The 24,599-nt window shown below is 56.4% G+C and overlaps 9 protein-coding genes across 9 annotated transcripts in view; 6 read left to right on the forward strand and 3 right to left on the reverse strand.

Moving 5' to 3' along the window:
- Positions 1–11,858, forward strand: part of GUITHDRAFT_121622 (hypothetical protein) — a gene marked incomplete at both ends in the record, with an annotated part of 14,403 nt that extends 2,545 nt beyond the window's left edge. The window contains 2 exons of the mRNA XM_005819123.1: positions 50–10,658; positions 10,950–11,858. Coding sequence (XP_005819180.1) covers positions 50–10,658; positions 10,950–11,858 — 11,518 coding nt within the window. The remainder of the gene's footprint in view (positions 1–49; positions 10,659–10,949) is intronic.
- Positions 11,859–11,864: 6 nt separating this feature from the next.
- GUITHDRAFT_121623 (hypothetical protein) lies at positions 11,865–12,377 on the reverse strand (the record flags this gene model as incomplete). The annotated part of the gene is made up of 1 exon (XM_005819124.1): positions 11,865–12,377. The coding sequence occupies one exon, from the start codon at positions 12,375–12,377 to the stop codon at positions 11,865–11,867; it is 513 nt and encodes a 170-aa protein (XP_005819181.1).
- Positions 12,378–12,442: 65 nt separating this feature from the next.
- GUITHDRAFT_148784 (hypothetical protein) lies at positions 12,443–13,567 on the forward strand (the record flags this gene model as incomplete). The annotated part of the gene is made up of 2 exons (XM_005819125.1): positions 12,443–12,822; positions 12,988–13,567. 2 exons carry the CDS (start codon positions 12,443–12,445, stop codon positions 13,565–13,567), a joined length of 960 nt encoding a protein of 319 aa, XP_005819182.1.
- On the reverse strand, positions 13,548–14,274 carry GUITHDRAFT_121626 (hypothetical protein; the record flags this gene model as incomplete). The annotated part of the gene is made up of 2 exons (XM_005819126.1): positions 13,548–14,198; positions 14,263–14,274. 2 exons carry the CDS (start codon positions 14,272–14,274, stop codon positions 13,548–13,550), a joined length of 663 nt encoding a protein of 220 aa, XP_005819183.1.
- A 42-nt stretch (positions 14,275–14,316) lies between these two features.
- GUITHDRAFT_121627 (hypothetical protein) lies at positions 14,317–14,631 on the forward strand (the record flags this gene model as incomplete). The annotated part of the gene is made up of 1 exon (XM_005819127.1): positions 14,317–14,631. The coding sequence occupies one exon, from the start codon at positions 14,317–14,319 to the stop codon at positions 14,629–14,631; it is 315 nt and encodes a 104-aa protein (XP_005819184.1).
- A 123-nt stretch (positions 14,632–14,754) lies between these two features.
- GUITHDRAFT_148786 (hypothetical protein) lies at positions 14,755–15,069 on the forward strand (the record flags this gene model as incomplete). The annotated part of the gene is made up of 1 exon (XM_005819128.1): positions 14,755–15,069. One exon carries the CDS (start codon positions 14,755–14,757, stop codon positions 15,067–15,069), a length of 315 nt encoding a protein of 104 aa, XP_005819185.1.
- Positions 15,070–20,171: 5,102 nt separating this feature from the next.
- On the forward strand, positions 20,172–20,807 carry GUITHDRAFT_47020 (hypothetical protein; the record flags this gene model as incomplete). Its single annotated transcript, XM_005819129.1, has 1 exon — positions 20,172–20,807. A coding segment is annotated over one exon (636 nt), but the record flags the coding sequence as incomplete, so codon positions are not given.
- A 405-nt stretch (positions 20,808–21,212) lies between these two features.
- Positions 21,213–22,571, reverse strand: GUITHDRAFT_121630 (hypothetical protein; the record flags this gene model as incomplete). The annotated part of the gene is made up of 1 exon (XM_005819130.1): positions 21,213–22,571. One exon carries the CDS (start codon positions 22,569–22,571, stop codon positions 21,213–21,215), a length of 1,359 nt encoding a protein of 452 aa, XP_005819187.1.
- Positions 22,572–22,892: 321 nt separating this feature from the next.
- Positions 22,893–23,777, forward strand: GUITHDRAFT_121631 (hypothetical protein; the record flags this gene model as incomplete). Its single annotated transcript, XM_005819131.1, has 2 exons — positions 22,893–23,321; positions 23,499–23,777. The coding sequence occupies 2 exons, from the start codon at positions 22,893–22,895 to the stop codon at positions 23,775–23,777; spliced, it is 708 nt and encodes a 235-aa protein (XP_005819188.1).
- Positions 23,778–24,599: the final 822 nt, after the last annotated feature.

The following is a 24,599-nucleotide window of genomic DNA, read 5'->3' on the forward strand; positions in this document are numbered from 1 at the left end:
CGGTTTACCGTAAGATGGAGGAAGTGTGGATGCCCACCTGGGTGTGCAGAGATATGCAGCTGTCGGATGTCTGGGGAATTGTGAGCGACACCAAGGTGGACAAGTGGGCCGCGGGGGTGCAGGGCTCCCTCTTGGGGGGTTACGACTTTGACTGGGCGGACCTCCTCACGCATGGCACATCTGGGTTGAGGCTTGCCAACATGGATTACCTACAGCAGAACTACCCGGAGTTCCTCAATCCCTCGTCCCGCAAGCACAAACTGTACAATGCAGACACCGACACCAGTGCTGCCATCGAGGATTGCATCGATGACACCAACAGCGATCACTCCAGCAATGGGTTCAAGGACTACGTCAAGGACCTGGCAAGGGTGGATGCACACTTCCGCGATCATCTGATGCCCATGGCGAGGACGGTTCACTCCTCGTCCACCGAGGCGTTCTGCTCAAGGTTCGTGCTGGAGCTGGCACGGCTGGAGGCCCTGCTGCACGTAGACGCCATCTATCAATCCACCACACCGAACCCAGAGATAGGGTCACAGAGGACAACGGTGGATCTCTGGAGGCTGCGATGTGTCACACAGGTGCGGCTTGTCTCGCTCTGCAATCTGCATGGGATCTACGACATTGTGCCATCTGGCGGCCTCTCCGCCACCTTTGACAGCTCCAAGTGCCCCTATTCTCATTCTGTGAGCTGCACCAATGCCTACGCAACCTCGGACTGCCTTGTGTACTGCGACGGGGTCTTCCACGACCCGTGCCTCTGTGCAAGCCTGCAGGGTGTGGCATGCAAGGGATACACCTGGTCCGACACCACCGGCACCTGCAAGCTCCCCATCGATCCGCGCACCCTCGACGACGACGACATGCGCCTGTCCACCATGACCGTGCCAACGGTGGTTCCGAGCGAGGAACTGCAGAACACAGGTCTATCCGCTGCGGACATGCAGACCCTCGCATCCAGCATCAACACCTACGAGCAGCAGTATATCGACACCTTCCAGATGACTCTCAACGACAGGCGCAACCTGCAGACGGTGTCGATCCTCGGTGGAAGGCTCGGGGAGGGCCTCCTAGCAGGGACGACGCTGGGGAGCAACGAGCACGCCGATGCCCTCCTCGACTACTGGCCAAGCCACTGGATCCACCCGACGGGTTACCATGTCACCACCGGCTGCCGGCACACGGAGACGGCATACAGGGCATTCGACACCTGGATGTCCGTCGATTACGACACTGCCACCGACGAGCGCTACCTTGTGCTCGACACGCGGAGACTGCAGAACGAGACGCTGCTTCGCAATTACTTTGGTGCCGCCTCCACCTGCAGCTCGGCATCCTACGGCATGCCCATGTGGGAGACCAACAACGTGAGGCTCCAAAGCCGATGGGCCAGCGGGCAGAGGATGGATCCCACACAGCCCATCAAGGCGGACACCGCCCCCTCTGGCACCTTTGTGCAGTCCACGGCTGCAACGAGCTGGAGCGATGTCCCAAGCAACGGCCGGCAGTCGGACCAATCCTTCCCATCGTCGGGCATGCTATACCGCTGGTGGCCAGGCATGCTCCCAGCGGTATCCTGGCCCCAGTCGAGCACCGACCTGCAGCGCTACCGCCTCCCCAATCACACGGCGGTGGGATGGAACGGGGACTGCGGCCAGACCGACTTCTTTACCTGCACCGCGGACGGGGACTGCGTCTCACTCTATGGGGAGGGTTTCAAGTGCCTGAGGGCATGGTCGGACGCGGAGGGGAAGGAGATGGACGGGGTGTGCGTAGTGCAGAATGCATTGGCAATGGAATGCTACCAGAACTATCACTGCGGTGCTTCCGGAAGGGTCTGCACCGGCATGGGAACCTGTGTGGATCCGCACGTCATGCTGCGGAACTACGCCCCGTGGCCCGTGGAGATGCATGTCAATTCGGAGGCATGCGGCACGGAGACCCTCGGTCATTCACCCTGGCAGAACTCGCAGGACTTCCTCTCCCGGCACGGGCTCTGCGGCTTCCGCTCCTGGTTCGAGTACGAGCAGCTGATCGCCCGCTCCGGGGTTGCGGGTGCTGCAACAGCGACACTGGCAAATATCCCCGATGACATCCAATGGCCCAGCACAGACCCATACCTCACCGACGCGCAGATACGGCTCGACATGTTCGACCGCGGGATCCTGAAGATGGAGCCTCACACCTGCGATATGGACTACCAGTTCCAGTTCCCATCCTGTGTCGGCAATCCATCCACCACCGTTGACAGCGTCGGGATCCCCTTGCCGGTGGAGGCACAGGGGGAGACTACCAGGACCTGGGTCTCGTCGGGTGACAACAAGTGGTCCCTGCAGCTCTGCAAGCTCGGCAGCCTGGAGAGGAAGAGGACGGGATTCCTGGCCCCTTACCAGGGGTACAACCGTGAGGACTCCTTTGGGAACATATCCCTCTCCCTCTCCATGTGCTCCGAACTGCAGATCTGCTTCTTGCAGGACTTCTATGTCATGGGATACAAGATGCAGGGCAGGTTGATCAACAGGCTCAACCTGCAGAACCTTGGCACGAGGAGGGACGCCTACACCCTGCAGGACGCGCTGTATTGCGGCAGTGCCGGATATCTTGTGGATCTGTCAACCTCCTCCACAACCCTCACGGATGGGGTCCCATGCCGTATGGACCCATTGACCAACCCCATCGCGCGCATGCTATGCGAGGACTACGACGTCCTCAAGGCCTCCTGTCAGTTCAATCCTTCGTACATCAACGAGCAGGCAGTAGGCACCCTCTGCCGCTACTACAAATACAGCTATGCATTGGCAGACCGGAACAAGGTGGCAAGCGCGTTGAACGACATCCTGCTCCGTGGTTTCAAGCGAGGTTTCAACACCTGGGAGGAGTACCAGCAGCAGGCAGTGTGCATCGCGAATGTGTACAATACGATGTCGCTCTACGCGCAGTCCGAATCAACCAACGAGGCAACACAGTGGTATGCATACGAGTTCGAGCCCGGGGTGCCCACCTACTTCTACCCCTACATGACGCTGTACTTTTATGATGACGCCTCACAGATGGAGATCCCGATGAAGTGGTGGGCGCAGTGCGTCATTCTAGACGGCGACGTGAACATCGACGGCATGATCGCCGGCAACATCGATCAAGTGCCCTGTGCGGGCTGGAAGAACTCACACACCGCGGGCTATCAACCATCGACGGTGAGGCAATTCCTGATGATGGCCAATGCGCTGTACCTGCAATCATCGAGGCGGGCGGTGGTGAACCAAGACCAGATTGCCCTCAGCATCTACGACACGCTGTACTCGAAGCTGCTCCAAGCGCAGGCCGACGTCACGGCAGCGATGGGCTATTCCTCGCACCCTGAGTACATCAACCTGACTTACGTGCAGCTGCGCAAGCTCCAGAGCCGTTACAACCACGATTGGGCGTACAACCAATACACCACCTCGAGCGATGTCATCTCCGACAGCACCAAGATCACCAACACGGACCCTGTCTATCAGGACGACGGCGGGCTCCCAGCCGACGACGGAATCCCAGCGCTGCTCACCCAGGTCCTGCACTTCATCCTCAGCGGTGACATCAACCTGGGATACGCCGCTGCCAACTCGGGGGTGAACCGCACGGCGAGGGCAAACCTGGCATTCCAGAGGGCGGATTTCGCGGCAGACTTCCTCTCGCGAGACAAGCAGTACTTCGATGCCACCAGCGGCATCCTGCAGTACAACTTCCCGAATATCTTCCGGCGATTCCTAGACTCGGAGCTCGACTCGATCCTGTCCTCCGTGCTGCGTGAAGATGAGCCGCTGGAGGATTTTACCTACGGAGACGTGCAATACAACGGTGCACTGTTTCGAAAGTATCAGAGCCTCATACGGGACAACACGCTGCAAACCACCGCATGTCTGTACAGCAACTTCCCCAATTACGAGCCTGGGATCACCAAGAACCTAGATCAAGATCCCGAGGTGCGACTCTGTGACTCTGCGCAGAACTGCCGTTCCATCAATGTCTGCAATCCAACCCCATCCTACGACCAACGCACGGGGCAGTCCTGCGATTTGCTTCATGCTTCGCAGGATGACAGGTGCACCAACACGTACCTTAACGCCCCAGGGGTGAACGGTGGGAATAACATCTCCATGCAGACGCATTGCAAGCAGTTCCTCTTTGTGCGGGACATACAAAGCGCCGTCAACCCTTCGCTGACCTCGGTGCAGTTCACAACCATTGATCTCGACGTCACCAACCCAGCTGGCGACATCTGCTTGCGCACCGACTCCACCTGCCTGCGGGACAGCCAGTCGCTCGGCGGGTTCTCCACCCCCGTCGACCTTGTGCAGTCCGTCAGGGGTGTTGACATCTACGTGTTCTACCGCGACGGGACGGCGGGGAGCCGCGATCCCAATGCGGACGAGTTCTACTCTGCGGAATACCCCAGGACGAGCACGAGATGGTACCCTGCCTGGGTCGACTGCTTCAATGTCACGGGGGTGAACAAGAGCCACCTGCTGTCATGGACGGGCTGGGATGCGGAGACGGTGGGATCGGTGCAGAGCACGCTGAACTCATGGTATGCCGGGACGGGGCAGCAGCCCAACTTCGCCGTCCTCTCCAACGAGGCAATCTGGAGCCGGTACGGGGCAAGGCCCACTGGGGTCTCTACACGCTGCAGCACCGATTCCTGCACTACGATCCTGGGATCGGTGAGCCCCTGCCCTGGCAAGGTCTGCAATGTTGCCCGCGACAACAGCCTCGTGCATGCCATTGCCCTGCATCTGCAGAATGCAACGGAGATCTTCTGTGCCAGCAGCGCGACGGACGCGCTCTCCAAGTGCCCGCTGAGGTCGGTGAATCAGAGCGTATTGGCAGAGATCATGGACAACCTCTGGATCTGCAAGAGTGACTGCGCCCGCGTGCCGTTGCTCAAGTATATCGGAAAACACCTCTACCGCTACAGGAGGATCGACGAATCCGTTCTTGGCTTCACAAGCTCTGACAGGAACTACATCGGCCTCACAGGGCAGAGCTCAGCGGCCAATGGGTATACACAGAAGGATGCATTCCGGCTCATGCACTTTCTTGTGTCAAGGCAGATCACGTCTGGCAACGGCCTTCTCCCTTCCGACCTGTACAACCAGCTGTGGATAACGCCGGATTTCCTCAGCCTTGCATTCATGGACACCAACGACAAGTATCCAGACACAACGCTGAACCTCTACGAGCTGAACAGCTACAGGGCACAGGCCGAGACTATGCGTCTCCAACCCCTCGACAAGTGCATCAACCAGATTGTCAAGACCACCGAATGCACACCGGCGTCACACAGGGAGAGCCTCAAGTCGTGCCTTGCGCAGTACAAGCGGAAGTCTGCAAGCGTCGCTGACCTCGAGCAATCCGTGCTAACCAAGCTCACGGCTGCACAGGTGACCTCGATGCACAGCCTGCACTGGGCCAAGGCTGCGAGGCCGTCGCGAGATCAATACCTCGATTGGGTGCTGAGCGATATGCGCTGCGAGGAGACGCTGCAGTCCGAAGCCGTTTGCTACAGGACCTTCGACGGCTACGTGCTCTCGCTCAACCCATGGCTGGGCGGGGGCTTCAACATCAGGGATGCCTGCGACACGGTGGTGCTCCCCAATGAGTTCAGCACCGTCATCAGCGGGGGTTGCAAGACCGGGATCTCCGCCTGCACGGAGTACAACTCCCTGGTCTATGCCCAGTGCATCACAAAGAACAACCAGCCCCCATCCCGCATCGACATCCTGAGCACTGCAGGCAACAACCTCTGCAACCGCGGGATTCGCGTCAACACAACCTGCCTGCACGAGCAGGGGAGCTTTGGCGGCGGGTCCGGGACGACGATGGAGGATCTCTATACACGCCCGGCCACCTCCATGCCTTACTCGGGCATCTTTGGCTCGAATCCAAACCCCGCGTTCCAGGCCCGCTCGCCACAGTTTGGCATCCTGAGGCAGTCGCAGATGGACATCGGGGGGTCGCTCCTCGTCGCCGACCTCGCCCCGCTGCCCGACGGCGTCACGCACAACCTGCTGCCGAAATGCCTGCCCCTTGCCTATGCAACCAATGCGGATACCTCCCCGAGCACCCCAGGGATCGACCCATGCGCATCCAACAACCTCGATTGGCTCAAGACCTACGCCATCGATTCCCGCTCGGATTACGATCTGAATGCGGCCGAGCTTGGCAGCGCATCGCAGAACGGGGCGGTGTCCTGGGACTGCCCTGTGAGGGAGATGCACTACTGGGGAGGATCATCGCAGTCCTTCCGTCCCAAGGCACCCTACGGGCCCCGTGCAGCGACGATGTTCTCGGAGACCAACCAGATGGGCGGCACGGTAGGGAACGGGATGTCCAACCCCATGCAGCCCTTTGGAACCACGATCCCAGACCTCGCAGACCCATTCTTCGTGAGCGAGATCTGCAGCTGCTCCTCGAAGTCCGACTGCTCCTTCCTCACCACCGACACGGCGAGCAGCTGTGGGCTGTACCAGACGGTCGATCTCCTCACCGGGAACCAATGGAAGACCAAGCAGAGCTACGCGGGAACTCAGGGATGCAAGCGGAGCCTTGACTGGCCCAACACCAAGGGCGTCCTCCGCGACGGTACCGACCTAGGGAGTGCGGCACAGAACACAGACTGCCCCGTCCACGATCGTCTCAGGGAGTTCCAGCTCAGGTATCTCCCTGTGAGCATCACGGCGGATGCCGGCATCACCACCCTGGACGCGGGAGGGGAATGCCACACAGGGCGCCTCGTCCGCGTCCCAAGCACCGTTCCCATCGGGGGGAGATGCCACCGGTACAACTTCTCACACCTCGAGTGCAGCATCACAACCCTCATCGCAGGGAAGCCAGTGACGGACACCTCCTTTCACGCCCTCGACGTCCCATCCCCAACGGACTTTGTCACGCAATTCCAGGCCAATCATAGGAGGACATTCCAGGAGTGCCAGCCCTCCCCACAGCTCAGATCCTACGTCGACAGAACCGACAACGCCAGGAACCCCGTATCCAGCAGCATGAGACAATTCACAAGCTTTGGGGTTCCCGTGAGGCTCTCCCTCTCCCGCACGATGGCACAGGACCTCCGAAGGCAGATCTGTGGCAATTCCATCGATTGCCCGTTGCTCGACAATGCCATCGACCCGAGCAAGTGGACCGTCGACAGCTTCCTGCAGGCCTACCTGCAGGATTTCACCTCCCTCTTCCAGATACAAAGCAGCGCCTCCATCTCCACCCCGGCGCCGCCCAATCCCGTGAATGACAGCAAGTTCTGGGACAGGGAATGGGTCTTCTGCTCTGACAGCGACCGGTACTCCAAACCCTACTCCAACAGGAAGTGCTACGGATCCATCCCGAAAGAGACCTGGCTTGACCCTAAGCAGCGCTTCGGTGCGTGCCGCGATGCCATGTCGGCGGCCCCAACCACCAGCACGATGATCCCCATACGCATATGGACGCTCGACTCTACGATGAACAACCTCTCAACGCACGTCGCCAGCCTCCTGCAGAGGATACAGGCTGCCAACTGCAAGGCCGCGGGGGTGTGCGTCGAATCACGCTTCCTCTACAACCCGTCGGCCTACAGCATATCCAACCAGGCCTTTGTGACGCAGACGGTGCTGGACTTCTACCAGTCGGTGAGCAGCGAGGCGTGCTCCTCGGTGTACACCACGCAGGAGATCCAGGCGGTGATCGCACAGAACAACAACATGAAGAAGCAGTGCGCGGCAGAGTTCCTTGTCCCTATCTACAAGCTGTTTGGGGACCTGAGGCAGATCGTTCAGACCATTGTCAAGCTCGTCTTCTACGCAGGGATGATGGGGTTCAACTTCATGCAGCTGCTGCTAGGCATCAACTCCGATCAGGTCATGCCACAGGTGATGCATTGGTTCAACATGTTCATCAACGAGGCAAGGGTGCTGTTTGAGCAGATCGGGAACATGGTGTTTGAGCTCATACGCTCCGCTCCCTTTGGGGATCAGCTCATGAAGATCATCAAGATCATCTGCACCATCATCAACTGGTTCCTGAACAATTTTTTCTTCCCTGTCATATGCCCCATCCTGCACTTTGTAGGTGACGTGTGTACGGGCATCGGGAATGCCCTGAAGACAATCCATGACATCAGCATCATCGGGATCAAGCCCTTCACCTGGATCGTCTACCAGATATACCTGGATGTAGGCAACAAGCTCAAGTCGATCGATTGCAATGCCAGGAATGTCCTCAAGTGTGACATTGGGAATGCCTTCCCACCTCAGGCGGAGGATGGGACCCTGCCGACGCCCACCCGCTGCTGGGCCAGCTACATCACCAGCGTGAGCGACGGGGCCCGCCTCTCCTGCTCCGCCTCGGACACCTGCCTTCGCGCCACGGCCTCGAGCGGGTCGGACACGATGGTGTGCGACGCATGCCCCTACGGCGGATCCACCAGCACGGTGGCAAGGTACGGGTGCGATCCCATACGGAAACAGTGCATGTGCAACGTGATGCAGACCTACGAGACGCCGTGCATGACGCACGAGCAGTGTGTCAACCAGATCGATGCCACCTGCGTCTTCATGAACAGCGACATACAGCCGACCTTTGGAAACATCCCGTGCGCACAGTGCACAACGCAGCCGATGTGCATCCTGCAACCCGGAAAGACCTACGGCTCTTGCTCCTGCTTCCTCACGCGGGTGGACCCACAGGGCTGCTCCATCAGCGATGTCACCAAGGCGGTGGCACCGAAGCTCTCCGGCCTCTGCCTTGCGCAGGTGACCACCTCCATGGGTGGGTTCTCGGCATCCTCCAGCGCGACCTACACGATAAGCTACAACAACCTCCTCGCCACACCTTGCTACAACAGCAACTACGACCAGGTGTATTGCTACAGCGTGTTCAGCTCGTTCTTCAGCTTTGCACCGATGCTCGTCTCCATTGGCATCAGCGGCATGTCTGGCGCCGGCGCCTCGGGCCCTTACGGCCGCCGCCTCCTCGGTTTGGACTCCCCAGAGTTCTACAGCCACGACGCCACCTGCATGGACGCCTACGACGAATACCTCCTCTCCAACCGCACCACCCGCGTGTTTGTCTCTTGCATCACCAGGTTCGCTGCAACCTACGATGTTGCAAGGCGGCACGGCATCGAGGATCGCATCCCTCCCAACATGTTTGTGAGCCTCACCGACCTGATGGAGACCATAGGGAATGATCCCACCGCCCTCCTCCTCCTGCTGTACAATCCCACCCTCGTGCTGGAGCTTGGCATGCAGACCAGCATCTTCCAGCGCTTGCACCGCTACTACCACGTGTGGACGAGGGTGTTCCACGACCTCTACTACGAGATCGCAATCCACGGCACGAAGAGGAACAACAGCCTTCATTATCGCATAGATATCGACGGCGGGATGTATATCCACGGTGACAACATCAGCGAGACCACGCTCCTCCTCCTCAACATCCTCCACAGCCTCTCCTCCCACTTCAACCGCTCGGGGGTAGACGGCCCGCTGGCGATCCAGAACCAGCTCGCGATGAAGCACATCCTCAGCATCGCCGCCGATGGGCCTTTTGCCATGCACCTGCTCGAGAACATCACCAACGCATCCATCGGCAGGCACCTGCTGCAGACCTCATGGCAGACACAGAGGAGCGAGGTGAAGCGGTTCACCGCCTCCACCTCCCTGAATGACGGCATTGTCGAGCCAGTTGGGGCGGCGACCAGCAATGCCTGGGTGGACAGCCCCTTTGCATGGCCCGTGAATTACGACATCCCGCAGACCCTCGGGTCCTGTGCGCTCCTGTCCAACACACTGACTCTGACGAGGAACGCCTTTGGCAACGTTACACTGTTCTACACCCAGGGCTCCCTCCTCGCCGCCAGCCCCCGCAAGGTGGTTTCAGGCAGCTGGCCCCTAAGCGGCCTGCCGCAGACCAAGACTGTGCCACCGCTGCAGAGGCCCGTCAACGGGGATTGGATCTCGACAATGGTCTTCACTGTCGTGTCCGCACTGGAGCACACGCCGTTCAATCGGCAGTTCTTCTACAATGCGCTCATGGCATCGCCTGGATTCCTGCAAGACTTTCTCCGGTGCGACCGGTCGGCCGTGATGCTGTGCTCCAAGCACAAGTACACACTGCTGGTCTCCGGCATCGTCGTAGGGATACTGCTCGCGGGGACCACTGCGGTGATCACTGCCTTCCAGATCCCCTACGTGAGCACATTCCTCTGGGGCACGTACCCAGTCATCACCAGCTACTACGCCTTTGGTGTCTCCCCCTTCTGCGCACCGATGATCCCGACGTGCTTCATTCAGGACTTTGTGGATATTGCCAACGTGTTCTTCCCCTCGTCCTTCCGCTTCCCCGACAGCCTACAGACCTCACCTGGGTGCCTCAACGACCCGGCGGTGGTCAATAGGGAGGCATGCATCATCCCCTGCAGCGACGCGCCGTTTGAATTCAATACGTGGGAATCCGAGATCGCATGGTGGACTTGCTTCATCTCTACCGACCTCTGCAGGTCTCTGGGGGCGTCCATCGCTGGATTCCCGGCCGCGGTTCAGTTCACCTCGCTCAACCGGCACATATCTGTCAAGGCAGCCATCATCGATGCATACCAAGAAGACATGATCAACGCACAATTGGTTTGCGGCACGCTGAATATCTGGCGGGTCATACCAATCTACATCATCATATTCTTCCTCCTCTACGTCATAGGCCTCCTCGTGAGCTTCCCGGTATTCCTCCTGAGGGAGGTACTGAAGCTCATCATCGCGACAGTCATAATGACACATATAGATTAAAACTAGATATTAGAATTAGTCAACCACAGGGGAGGGGCCTTTAAAAGGGGACCGCACGTGGGGGGCTTCCATCGAATGTCCGAATCCTTCCCCCTCCCACGCATACGCCACACGGAGCTCCACAACACCAAGAAGACATACACCATACTGCTCGAGGTTGTCCGCCACAGCAGGCAGATGCGGGATCTCAGAGGCATCCGCTTCTTCTATCTCGGGGAGGGTGTCTCTGGCAAGTGCTTCCTTGCCAAGCAGGAGGGGCATGCCTTGGTGATCAAGCTCTTTTCAAGTCCAACGCTCTTCATGGAAGAGACCCAGATCAACCGATACCTTCTCGATCAACTCTCTGACTACAGAGAGAGGGACCATATCGGCACCTGGTCGGGATTTGGGATGTTGAAGAAGGAATACAACCGAATCATGTACGCCATCCTCCCCTACCTCGGGGTGCCGACACCGCGTTTCATCTCATTCTATCAACCACACATGCGGGAGAAGCTAGTAGAGAGCTTCCAGAGGATCTGCCGCCAACTGGCCCGCCTGCACTCCCTCTCGGTCTATCACACCGACATCCGAAACCACAACATCGTCATCAACGAGGATGGCTCTGCTTATCTCATCGACTGGGGGAATGCTTTCATCCCAAAGCTCCACCCCAAGGCTTACAACAAGGACGGGACAATATCCCACCTGCCCAATCCGACCCTTTGCCCCGAATCCATCAAGCTCAAGATATCCTGCATGACCAAGAACACCATGGATTATCCGATCGTGTGCAGGGCCAATGCCTTCACCTACCACGACCTGGAGGCCACGGACTTCTACGCACTGACGATGGTGTTTGTCAAGATCTGCAAGGCATGCATCCAGAACGATATACACCTGCGGGATGCCATCGGCGGGTTCCTGCAATGCATCTACGAGAATTGCAACAACAACCAGGACATATTGAGACCATTCATACTGGAGGCGATCATGGAGCACTTCGACGCACACCAGTGCATGGAATTCTTCAAGGCATGGAGTATATTGAACTCGAATTGAATAAATCTACGCGTAAAACTCTGGGTTCGAGCTGTAATAGCACGCAAGCTGCAGTGCGATGCAAACGTCATCCTTCATGCCTCCCACCTTTCCACTGAGCGCCATCTGATCCTTGTTGAACACACTGGCCGCGCTCTTGAACTGGTAGGAGTAGATCTCCAGCTGCTCGCGAAGCCGACGCTTCATGCCCCTCGGATCGCGGCTCACGAAATTCTCCCAGAGATGCACCCTCCCCTCCCTCAGCAGTGAGTTCAGCATCGTGCACATCGCATGCTTGATCTCATGCGTGGTGAGGACGCCGTAGCGCTGGGCCTTGTGGTCAACCCTGAATCTCACATTCTTCATGCCGTTGAAATGGCGCTGGTGATACTCCGCCTCGAACCCAAGGTTCCGCTCCACCATGACAATGATCTCGGATACTACAAAGGCCGTGTTGCAATCCCTCAGGCGCTGCATGTGCTCGGCGAGGAGATCGAACTGCTTGTCTGGCTCTGCAGTGCAAGAGGTTAAAAAATGCATCAAAAGGAAGCGTTCACCCTTGCATCCGGAGAGGACGTCCATCCCGACAATCTGCAACGGCAAGAATGTCAGTGCCACAGAGAGACATCCTCTTCCACATCCTCTACAACAACGACATGAAGACAACAATGAAGCTCTGCCGGGAATCTGCACAGAGGCTTGCCAACATATTGAAAGACCCGCTCCCCTCCAAATTGCTCGACATCGCCAGCAGGAACGAGCACATGGCGCGGTGTGTGCTGATCTTGCTGCTCAATGTTGACATGGGTCTCAAGGAGACATTCACAAAGCCCTACGTCATCGAGGAAGCCGAAGTCACCCTCCAACCCCTCTGCGGATACAAGGCCCCCGTGTTTTTCAAGGCGATCGACAGCACTGTGATCCCAAACTTCCTCCGAGACGAACTCAAGACCACCATCACCTTCGAGCAGGAGATCCAGGAGATGTATCAATGCTCATGAGCATGGCATCGCCTGGTATTTAAACTTGCAGACCCAGTTCAGTTAACCATGATATCGGGTCTGAAAGACTTCACGTCCTTTCTTGCGAGCACCATTGACGATGCAGAACGTGACATTTGCAAGGTTGTGCTCCACCTGGAGTACAACAGGGAGAGAATCTGCAATGCTGACCTTCAGCCACTGATTCTAGACACTAAGGTGGTCCTGTTGATCGTCGCTTCCTGTACCAGCTTCAACATCCCCGAGAAGACCATGATCTGGGAAACGATGATCAAACACCAGGGCACATGGCAAGAGTTGGTGCTCGAACTGAAGAAGCACGAGGATGATGCCCAGTGCTCGGAACTCTGCAAGGACCTCGACGAAATCCTTCTCTATCTCGATATGTATCGACATGGAGTTGACCTGAAGCCTGAGGTTTTCCAGACTATCTCGGAGCTGAACACCTTCACGATGCCGTCAAACGGCAAGGTCCCCGTGTGCATCATCAATGCCCTGCACCTCATGCAACAACAGCATAGGTACATGCCTGAGCACATGGTCCAGGATCCGACGTACGGTGATTTCATCAAGCTCCTCGCACTGGCCAACAACATCCCCGTGCGCAAGAGCACAATGAGCAAGGTCCAAGATGCTGCCTGGATGGTTGTCACCTTCGTTGTGAAGCACTGTATCGGATTCACGATATATGTGTTTGAAAAGTACACCCTCAGACACATCCTTTGGTAACCCTGCGGAATCGCGCAAAGGAAATCCCACTGGTGTTTGCAAGAATAAAACACGCACACATCCCTGCACTTACCGTGATCAACCCCTTGTGCCTCACGATGCTCACCACCGCGTAGTCACTCTGCGGGCCACCCGCCGCTGGGTCCACCACAAGGTAGATGTTCTGGTTGCTGACAAACGGGGGCGCCTGCTGCGACAGCATGGCCTCGATGTCCTTCACCCTGAACGCCTGCTGCAAAGAATCGAACGCCAGCCCCGCCAGCTCCGACTGGATGAGGTCGGGCCTGTCTTGCATCACCACCTTCAGCCTCCTGTGCCTCTCCCCGCTCTGCCACTGCGGAACGAGATGCAGCATGTGCACACACTCATGGCTCTTCCCGTCCTCCTTGCACTGCTGGCAGGCGAGCTCGATGCACTTGACGGCAAAGAGCGGGCGGCCAGTGTCGGGATCGCGCATCTTGATCAGCCTCGTGTAGAAATTGATTTCGGAGGTGAGCGTGGAGATGCAGAGCAGGGAGGTGCTGCCAATCGATAGGATTGGCGCGACGGTCTCATAGAAGAAGGTCGAATCGCAGTAGGCTGCCTCCTCCAAGATCAGGCAATCCCCGCCCGTGCCCTTGGTTGTGCCAATCTGCAAAACAGACAGTGTCAGAGCCAACGCGCACACCAGCCGTCCACTTCCACCCTTATATCACTCGGCGCTGCATCGTATTTAATACCGCGTAGCAACACACAAGCACTACAGAATCATGTCTGAACCTATCAATATGAGGCAGACACTGGAAGATATCGCCAGCAAGCTCGACATTGTGTCGAGGCATGGTGATCAGGACGAGTTGATCAACGCTGGTATCACGGCAAGGAACCTGAGGAATGCAAAGAAGTTGAGCGACAAGCTACAGCATGCACCCAACACCAAGGAGCTCATCGATTCGTGCCATTCGCAGTGCAGGAATCTGATCTCCGCGCTCTCCGACAGGGAGAATAAGCAAAACGTGCGTGCGATCCACCAGAATCTCATGCGAATCGCATCCCCAGGAAAGCAGAAGAAGACGAAGCACTGAGCGATACACCGTTGATACAAGATGCATTAAACTTGTAATCGACCCCATCCCCCCTCTGACCCCCCCCTCTTGGGGTCTATATAAGCCCTCCCTCCCCCTCCCCCTCCCCCAACCCACCAGACCATGGACTCTAAGCCCATGCTTTTTCACAACAACCTCCGCAGGCTTGCCCGCACCCTGGTGCATGCCAGGCACCCCACCAACTCGCAGACTGCAGAGTTTGTCGAGGAGCTCGAGCGTCTCACCAAGACGACCTACGAGGGTGTCACCGGGCTGTCCAGTGAGGACCGTCGCAGGTGCATTGACATTGCGACAGAGAACATGTGGCTGCTGCGCTACCTCGAGCTCTACACGCAGACCAACGCGGCGCGCTTCAAGCGCTCGACGCACGACTACGTCGGGCGCTTGCTCAACCTCTCCTTGGACGTTGTCTTCTAGATTGCACTGAGCCCTAAACATGCAATAAAGAATCTTAACCTATAAAAGCCTTGTCTTTGCAACGCTCACAAATGCATCCCGCCGATGCAATAAACCACGCGTCAAACCTGAGCCTCGACTACGATGGCATCCGCATCGTGTATCCCAACACCACCTTTGGGCCAGGGCTCGGTGAGGATCTCGAGGCAGAGGCGGAAGCACTGCTCGATGAGATCTCCGCAATGCCGATCCTCGAGATGGTGGAGAGCGCAGAGCCAGATCACGAAGAGCTCAGCGAGCACGTCGAGGAATGCCTAGACACGGAATTCCCGCAGCTCGACGCAGTCTACGATGCATCCATCGAGAAGGACATCCAGATGCTTTGGCAGAACGTTAAGGGGGTTGCGCTCCTCACGGACCGCCCGTTCCGGATCAGGGCTAGCAGGAAGACATTCGAAGACGTCGACTCCGAGGAGGAATTTAACGAGCCCGACAGCAAGAAGCGGATGGGGCCCGAACCGGAGAACCCACCGGAGGATATCGTCTATGCTAACGAGGATGAGGAATTCAAGCAGAGGATGCAAAAACGCATCGACAACCTGAAGCGCAAGCAAAAGCTCTACTGGAACAACGACGTGAACGACCAGGCCTACTATCTGGCCTTGCAGATCATAGCGGCCCAGAAGGCCACCAGGGGGTATCTGCAACAACTGCGCAAGGCGCGACGTGAAAATCCGGCTATAGTCGATATGATGAAGCAGCTGCTCGATGTAGAGATCCAAAACCTGCGATCGCTCCGCAAGAAGCAAGAGGATCTCATGCAGATCTCGAGTGTGAAGGAGCAGAACATGCTCATCAAGAAGATCCGTTTCTACGAGAACCTCTTGCGATCTGCCACCCAGCGTGTGGACATCCCGGATTTCCTCAGCCTGCAGAAAATGGAGGAGCAGAGCAAGATGGCCTTCTTCGGCGTCACACTGCCGCCCAAGGTTCAGGGCCTTCAACCCTCCGAGATCACCAGCAAGCGGTACGATCTCATCCCGAACAAGCAGGAATTCCCAGAGGGTCCAGATGGCATCCTGCAGTTCTTGGAGTCCAAGAAGCCAAAACCCATCGAGAACGAGTGGCTGCCATCCGGCATCTACACCCTCATCCACCTCGAAACGCTGCGGATGGAGTTGAACGAACAACCGGACGAAGACCCGTTCTGGGAAAAGGAGTTGCAGGACGCAGCGGAATTCCTCCGTAACGAGATCTCGCAGCATGACCTCGATACATACTGCTCCCATTACGGACAGGTGATGCGCAACATGCGGAATTCCATCTTCCGCGAGGTGAAACTCCTGCGCAACCACTACCTCCATCTGCACGAGAGCGCCCTTGTCCGATATCAACAGGCCAACCTCGACGGGACGAGCGATTTCTACAACGAGTGCTTCCAATACCTGATCAATTGCCAGAATCTCGGGGATACCGACAAGGCCAAACTGATCAAGACGATCACGAAGAAAAACCTGACGTTTTTCATGCAGAATTTCCAGGACACACGCTGGATGGCACTGATCGTGGGCGACAAGGAACTGTGGAACAACAGGGTGCGTAAAATCAAGCGCAACTCGAGCGAGATTGCATCCGAGAAGTGGGACCTCTTTGTGATGGCCAAGACCAAGGCCATCGAGGCCTGCATCTCCAAAATCACACAGGCACGGACGATCCTGCAGCTGCACACACTGCAGAACTACGATCGGACGCAGCTGACCACCCCGACCAAGGTGCAGGCCATCATGCTGAGGGGCATCATCGCCATACACAATGCCATGACACAGGCACCGGTGAGGATGAACATCCAGGAGCTCATGTCTGACGTCAACATAGCCAACCTCCCCTTCTTCGGGAGAAACCAAGGCATCATGCGGGCACTCCGTGGTTTCAGCCCCTTTGTCTTCATGCTCAAGCAAAACGACATCATAGAGAGCCTCATGCAAAACTTCAAGGGCATACCCCCGCCAACGATCCCAAGCGCCACGGCGAAGCTCAAGGACCGCGTGGAATGCCTCAAGAACCTCGATCGGTGGATGCGGCGCCTCATGCCGATCTACACCTTCTTCAACCTGCAGAACAACACCTACAAGGATATCAGCAAGTTATTCCCGGAGACCACAATGCAGGCCTCGAGCCGATTCGAGGCGTTCAAGCAGGCGGTGCTCGATCTACGGCAGCAGACGCTGGAGCGCTACAAATCCATCATGGACTCTAATTACATCTACCTGCGCAACATTCAGCCGGAGGCGGAGGAGCCGGCAGAGAGCATGCAAGAGGCCGAGGAGGTGCAACCGCCCGAGAGCGAATTCACCGAGCAATCCGAGTTCAGCCTGGGTGCAATCATCGGGATGCCAATCGTTCTGCAGAGAAGGAAGAAAAAGGTGAAGGTCGCACGCAAACCGGCATCGACAAGCAGGCGACACCAGAGAAACATGCAAAGGATCACTCTAGCACGATTCATGTCCTACTGCAAGGCATCCAGGTCGATGCTCAAGGATCTCTTTCAGACAGGTATCCTTGTCCTGACACACACCAAGATGAAGACACAGAGGCTGCAGACCTTCATCCCTTACTTCGGGGTGCAGCAAGCGGGCTGCACGCAGCTGATCATACAGAGCTTCACCTACGCCCTCTCCAACACGTCGGCAGGGCATCGCAAACTGCTCGAGACCCTCAATGATTACTTCAAGGCCAATCTCGATGCATTCAGCCACACCATGTATTACATCCTCCTGGCATTGAACAACATACCGAATGCATCGAACCTGCTCAAGAACAAGATATTCCAACTTCAGGAGCAGGTGCAATCCACGCTGGTGATTACGAACAGCCTGACAACAGAGATTGCCATGAATAACAAGCAAAAGAAGGACTTCCTGCTGAAACTCAACGCATCCCTGACAGAGTACCAGCGATGCACCAACACACTGAACCGCGTCCTGCACCAATTCTCGGTCGAGCAATCCAGCAACATCCACCTCCATCACTTCCAGACGGCTTGCATTCAGGTGTTCCTGAAACGCCTCATGTATCTGTCCCCCGAGATGAAGGTCGACGTCGACAACGAGTTGGAGATGCTGCATTCCATCATCTTCAATGTGGAGCACCTGCCCAAGTCCGCAGCGACACTCCATCAAGCGACCCTCGGTGTGCCTTTCACAGCAGATTCAACATCTGAGATAGAGCCCGAAGAGGCCGAGACAGCATCTGCGGCAGATGCCACCTCTGAGCAAGAGTCAGAAGAGGCCGAGACACAAGCTGCCACCAATGAAGAGGAGGACGATGGCGTCGATGTCAATATGGACCCACAAAAAATCGAAATAAAGAAGCATGACAATGCTGAAGGTTCCAATCCTGAACAGCTGCAGGAACAGAAGGCAGCACAATTCAATGGTTTCTTTGTAGTCCGGCCCAACAAACCGTTCTACCCCTTGCTGGACCAGGAGGATGCAAGTTTCGTCGGTGGCTCAGAAAAAGGGCTGTACATTGCACAAACCATACAGCAGACCTACAATGACCTAAAAACATTCATCCGAACTACAGTGCTGAACATAGTCCAACAGAACGTCATCCCCTTTATGCAGGCTGATCAACAGATGCTCCCAGCCTTGCAATACGTCCATGCTGAAGAGGTGCATCGTCAGATCCTTGACTTCATGAACATGCATGAACTAACAAGTGATTTGACCACACTCAGTCAGCGGATGAAAAGGTTCAATGCTTACCAGATAGTCATGAGGATGGGTATCGAACCTCCAAGAAGTAACTGGGTGGTTGGAGTTGTCAAGCTGTGGCACAGCATCTTACTCATGCTCCTGCGATTCGACGCAAAACTAAACGTAAAGTTCAACGAGATCCCCATTTTCACGGGTAGAGAGATGACATTGAGCAACATCAATCCGCAACTGAGCAAGCACGACGTCCTTGATCTGATCTTCGACCATTTCGCATACGATTGCTGGGTGCCAACAAACAGGCCAGCCCTAGGCAACCCACCCGTCTTTGCGCAGGCCGGAGCGCACAACAAAACCTACCTATTCTACAACATGCAACCCATACAATGGAATCAAGGCGAGGATTCATCCAGCATACAACTGATCTTCAATTATGCTGCAGATGCCAAGGTGTTCAGAGACACCATCATGCGGATGAGCGACAGGCATGCTGCGAAGTTATTCATCGACGGCAAGCCCGAGGTCTCGGAGGATGCAGACACCCTCGCGCTGCTGCCCGCCGCATACACAAAGGTATTCGTCAACAAGCTCGAGACCGCAACACACGAGCTTCTGAACGACTTTGCCAGCATCAACGAGAAGTACCTGATCGCATTCGGCATCAACAGGACGACGATCAACGAGCGCTTCAAAGCACGGCAGGATGCCTGCTACAGGCTTGGGAACTCTGTACAGTTTACGACGTTCACCATAAAGAACCGATTGCACAACATGCTGTTCCAAACGCCGAGTTTCAAGGAGAACCTGCGGGCTGAGCTCGATCACATCTGCGACATTGTCAAGACATTCACCATTGAAAATTTCGCACCGTTCGTCAACCGGATGCAAAAGCTAGAACAGATCCCTACGTTGTACGCCGAGCCCAAGCCCATGACTTGTCACACCTACGTCATGTACGAACGCATGAAAAACGGTTACATGCAGCACGTGCTGGACAAGCAGGACGATTTCAATGACGTGCATCGACTCTCCGCCCTGTGCCTATTGCAGGAGTCGCTGATCGAAAGGAGGAAGAACATGGAGAAGCTCTTCCCGATCAACCACACCAACTCCGAATTCACCTCCAATCTCGAGTTCGACACCAAGCAAGAGCTCTACGATCACCTCTCCCACGAGCTCAAGAAACACCTCGAGGTATTCGTAGAGCAGAACAACGTGGTGGAATCAAGGTACGATGCATATGCTTGTGCTCTCCCACGGCTTGATGCATTCTCACAGGTAAACCAATACCCCACTCCCATGCAACGATACAACGACACACAATACAGCCCACACGTGGGGCAGGCGATCTTCGACCAGGGATCGCAAACCGGCCTGCCGTTCAACAGGTTCATGTCCAACAGCGACCCAGAGAGGCCGTACCAGGCACGCGAGGACATCCAGAAGATCTCGGTCGTGCACTGGGGGCAGCGCAAGCTGTTCGTCGCGGAGATGTCGTTCCTCTCGGCACACTACACCCCATCCATCACGACCGTGGTGTACGCCGGTGCCGCGCCAGGGACACACTTGGTCGAGCTCATGCTGAAATTCCAGAAGCTCTCATGGGTGCTCGTCGACCCCGAGCCCTTCCATCACAAATTGCGCGATTTCTACTCGTCGAGCGTGACGCTCATCCAAGACCGCTTCACCGACGCGTTCGCGGCCCAATTCGCAGGGAGGAACGACGTCCTGTTCATCTCGGACATCCGCACTGCCGATCACAACCGCGACAACAAGGAGGAGAACGAGCGGAAGATTGCACAGGACATGCAGAACCAGAAGCGATGGTTCCGGATCATGAATCCAGTGGCCGCACTCTTGAAGTTCAGGCTCCCCTGGGACAATAGGATGACAACCTACCCCATGGGAAAGATCCAGTATCCCGTCTGGGGGCGCGTGTCCACGACGGAGACACAGCTTATCGTGCTTCAAAACGCTCCCGACACGGTGTACGACAACAAGAGGTACGAGAGCAAGATGTTTTATCATAACACGATCGCGAGGGTGGGGAGATACCTGGAGGGTATCGAGGATACAGGCATCCAGTTTGATTTCTGCTATGATTGCACGGCAGAGATCCAGGAATGGAAGAACTACAACCAGTGGCAACTGGCCTATGAGTGGAGCCAGCACGTCCAAGCAAAGAAGATCAAACCGAAGAGCATGCAGCGCGAGTGGGAGAAGTTCCAGGCAGACTTCTGGAGACGGACCAGCATCCCGTCGCAGGCAGGCAAGCTCTCCGTCGCCCTGGGAGGGCAGAACACCGAGTTGATCAAGAAGCCGCCAGATGCAACGTCCTCCTCCGGTTCGACGTCGGCCGCATCCAACAATTCCAACATCACGGGAGAGATGCAAAACGCCTGCGTGGGATGCGGACAACTCCTCTTCACGCATATCGAATAAACGGTTTTATTCCTTATCCCCTACCACGACTACCGATTTCTTCACCGCTGTCCCCACTGCCTTTGCAACCTGCTTTTTCACCTTGCTCTGCTGCACCTTTTCTGGCACCATTGATTCCACCACGGGTGCGGAGACACTATCCTTGCAACAGCTCACCGACGGCAGCTCGAACCTCTTTTTGGGTGCTTCCATCGGCGCTTGCACCGACGGCAGTTTGAAGCGCTTTGCACTGCTCTCCAACATCACACCCTCGGCATTCTCCATGTCGTCATCCTCATAGGCCCAATCTAAAGGCATCGGACAGAAGTTTGCCTGCAGCAACGCACCGCGCATAAACACCTCGTCGTCTAGGAAGTAATGCATGGCATTCATCCCGAACATCATCTTGTAGTGCTGCTGTGTTGTCCCCACGTACCATACGGACTTGCTCTGTTGCAGTTTCTCGTACTCCACCGACGAGGGATCCATCGACAACTTCCTCAGGTCCACGCGGTATGGCATCACATCGGGGATTATCACAAAGAAGTCACGATCAATCTCTCCACCCACGATCATGCACGGTGTGAAATCCACCTTGATGATGCGCTTGTAGAAATGATTCAAAGTCGCGGTGAGCAGCGGAGTGTCGTTGGGCATTGGCATCATCCCCAGCCTGAAGCACAGCCGGTCTCCCGAATTCAGCTCGATGTGCCGCCAGTAATTGATGAGGTCCTTCGTGTGCCCCTCCACATTCATGCTCGTGACGTGATTCACCGCCAGCATCACAGGGCTCATCCCCACCTCGTGCATCCCGCCCTGTTTCTCCGACCCAGCACACACCCCAAAGGGGACCACGGCATTCAGGAAGATCGCCAACACATCCCTGATCTCTCGATCCTTGAAAACCTTGAAGTCGGAGTTCGAGACCGTCTGCCCAAGGATGTCCATGAGGAAATTCCTCCACTGTGCGTCACTCAGCGATGGGGTCCAATCATCGAGCCTCACCCGCCTCCAGACATGCTGCAGGCCAAAGAGGATGTAATTCAGCGTTGGCAAATTGATGAATGCAGTCAGGTGCGTGCCGCTGTCCTTCACACCCTCGGCAGCCTTCACGGTGACACCCAGCGTGTTCTGCACAGACCGCAGCCTCAGCGACCAGGCGATGTCACCGTAATCCACCGCGTGCGAGATGCGCACCATCCCCTTGCCGTCGCCAATCGGTGGCAGCATGATCTCGGGCACAATCTTCTGTATCCTGTACGGGACATTGAGGTAAGATGTCTGGGTGCTGAGCCTTGCGGAATCCCCATACACGTAAGGGGTGATGCCCCCCCAGCAACGCGTTGTTGTAGTTGATCCGCGCATCGGGAGTCCCATTGAGGCCATATGGCAGACCCTCCGTATTAAGGGGCGGCAATGGCCCGCTGTTCATCACCACCTCTGGCATACGCGGATTGCCTAGATTCCCGTAAAAGTCAGACATTCCTGCAATTCTCTAGGGTACACTGAAGGGCAGCTCTTTTATACACTCGTAACCGCATGTACCCTCATATTATCTACCATCTTTTGAGCATCGCCGGAATCATCCAAGATACGCCACAAGATGGCGAGTTTGCAGAAGACCGCATCATCCCATGGCACACAGCCTACGCGTGAGAACAAAAGGCATTTCTTGTATTTAAATCTGCACACATCTTCCTGACAAGGATGATTCGATTCCAATCTTGCACATACGACATCCAATGCGAGGGGAAAGACGTAGCCATTCTCACACTAAGAGATCCAACTGAATACTTCGTCTTGGCTCTTGAGACATCGACAGGCAATATGGAAAAGCACCTCAGTGGCTTGAAGCATTCAGAGAACATCCAACACCTTGCAAACAAGGGGTTCCGAACTGATTACGTCCAAGCTCTGAGAGACATGTCCCCTCAAGCATACCCCGCTTTTCGTCAAAAGCTGTTGGACCCAACATGGAAATTCGAGTATCACCAAGCCCTGTGCGCTCACAAAGATATCCTCAAAAAGGCCAAACGTTACAAGAAGGCCATGAAAGAAGGGAGGTACGTTGATTGCATGGACTTGTCACCGATGCATATGGACAGTCTCAACAAGACCAACAACTTCATTGAGAAGGTCATTGCTGAAACATTTTTTGTTTGATTGTACAATATAGCATTGGATGTGATAAACATCGTTAAAACAAAAAAAATTGTTCGCAAACGCTCGCTCACCTTGTCCCACCACCCCCCACACCACATTATGTCATGGGATTCCAACGAGGAGATCATCAGCTATCTGATCGCGGCGCAGATCTGCCCACCGCTCCCCATGGTGATGCTGCACGAGGCAACCGGGGAGAACAAGATCTGCAACTCCCACGACCTCCTCTTTGAGATGACAAGGCAGTGCTTCCAACACGCGGAGGCTCTCAGCGACGAGACGCGGAACCGCATGACGGCACAGAAGATGCAACTCTACGACGGCCTCGTCGCAGCCCTCTGCAATATCGACACAGGGATGCCAAGAGATGCCGACCCCGCATCCTGGAGCATGCAATCGCGGCAGACCGTCTACAACCTTTTATTTTAAAAAAGTCTTGTCTCGGTCACGTGATGTGTCACGTGACCGGTCAGGTGAGCCTGTCAGCCGGGTCACGGCCCCTGTCAGCCGGCTGACATGTCACGGGCCTGCTGACACGGTCCGCTGACCGGTCACGGCCGCCCGGAGAGATCAGGCCCCCGGCCAATCTCCGGACACTTAGCCTCCTGGCGGGCCTCCAGGGGGTCTGAGGCGGGGCTGAAGGCTGCAGTCGGTCTACTGACGGGCCCGGCCGGCAGGATCCGTCGAGAAACAGGGGGGTCAAGGGAGGTTTTCTTCCCCCTGGGAGAAATGTCCTATGGGTTTTTGGATCTGCGATATAAAAAAGTCTTGTCTCGGTCACGTGATGTGTCACGTGACCGGTCAGGTGAGCCTGTCAGCCGGGTCACGGACCCTGTCAGCCGGCTGACATGTCACGGGCCTGCTGACACGGTCCGCTGACCGGTCACGGCCGCCCGGAGAGATCAGGCCCCCGGCCAATCTCCGGACACTTAGCCTCCTGGCGGGCCTCCAGGGGGTCTGAGGCGGGGCTGAAGGCTGCAGTCGGTCTACTGACGGGCCCGGCCGGCAGGATCCGTCGAGAAACAGGGGGGGTCAAGGGAGGTTTTCTTCCCCTGGGAGAAATGTCCTATGGGTTTTTTGGATCTGCCATATAAAAAAAGTCTTTGTCTCGGTCACCTGATGTGTCACGTGACCGGTTAAGTTGATCCTGTTAGCCCGGTTCCGGCCCCTGTCAGCCAGTTGACTTGTCACGGGGCTGGCTGACACGGTCCCCTGACCGGTCCTGCTCCCCCGAGAGATTAGGTCCCCGGC

Source organism: Guillardia theta, assembly GCF_000315625.1.
Source record: "Guillardia theta CCMP2712 unplaced genomic scaffold GUITHscaffold_243, whole genome shotgun sequence".
NCBI lineage: Eukaryota > Cryptophyceae > Pyrenomonadales > Geminigeraceae > Guillardia > Guillardia theta.